Source organism: Mizuhopecten yessoensis, unplaced genomic scaffold (assembly GCF_002113885.1).
Source record: "Mizuhopecten yessoensis strain PY_sf001 unplaced genomic scaffold, ASM211388v2 scaffold2441, whole genome shotgun sequence".
Taxonomy (NCBI): Eukaryota; Metazoa; Mollusca; class Bivalvia; order Pectinida; family Pectinidae; genus Mizuhopecten; species Mizuhopecten yessoensis.
The window spans coordinates 306195-307141 of record NW_018404548.1 but is presented as its reverse complement, the minus strand read 5'-3'; the positions used below and the strand labels follow the sequence as shown (position 1 = coordinate 307141).

General features: G+C 35.3%; 1 protein-coding gene across 2 annotated transcripts in view; it reads left to right on the top strand.

Annotated features, from left to right (window-relative positions):
- The window catches only part of LOC110446003 (zinc finger protein DPF3-like), a 19822-nt gene continuing 18875 nt past the window's right edge, over positions 1–947 (top strand). For both annotated transcript variants that reach the window (XM_021490932.1, XM_021490931.1), the window contains exon 1: positions 1–69. In XM_021490932.1, the coding sequence (XP_021346607.1) occupies positions 26–69 (44 nt within the window). In that variant the 5' untranslated portion in view covers positions 1–25. The remainder of the gene's footprint in view (positions 70–947) is intronic.

Here is a 947-nt window from a genome sequence, read left to right as displayed (position 1 = left end):
TAAGGGAGGTAAGCTTACAGAGAAAATGGCCGCCGCTGTGAATGTGAACTACTCTTTGTTGAGAAAATGGTAAAGTAATGGTTCATTTGATACAGTTGTATGCGCAAAAACAGCCAATGTCACATTGATGGAGACAATTTTCAACAGACGTAAAACTGATACTGAATGACTTGTTGTCATGAAACGTTGCTGACATTACTGTCGGGGATCATAGGAGTCTTATATCTGTATATTGTAAATTGTGAAATACATGGTAATGAATCTATTCGAGTGATAGCAAATGCGGTGTGCACTCAAACTTTAAATAAAGTAATTACGTGATTGGTTTTATTATGCATGTTCTCAAGAGCTCAAGAGTTCGATTCTCATTGTAGAATAAGACAGAATATATATGGGTTTGGATCATTTCGTTGGGGTCGTTTTGCCATAACATATTTAAATCTTAATCTTCCTTGTACCAGGAAAGAGAGAATTGTGCTACCACCGCGGATCAAACCATCGACCTCCAGCTTCCCAGAATCATAGTACTTTCAATAACAGGTTTTTCCGGTACCTGAAATTTGGACGTTGTGGTACTTTTTTTTTTATAAAGATGGGGAAAATGCTGAAGAATCAGAAAAAAATGTGAAATAATGAAATTTGGACGTTGTGGTACTTTTTTTCTTATAAAGATGGGGAAAATGCTGAAGAATCAGAAAAAAATGTGAAATAAACAACACACTTGATACAAAAAGTAAAGGAAAACAAAGTTTAATGTATGGCCAAATTACGAAAAAAGTAAAAACAATTTTTAGATAGTACCTACATATGTCTTAAATTTACAAAGTACCAAAACATCTCATCAATGAAACAACCATCTTATGTATCAAATTGTCTGTTCCTCGCTTCCAAGTGATTCCGCTACTGATAGAGCTAAAGGGAAGCTGAATCACTATGTTGTCGGGGGG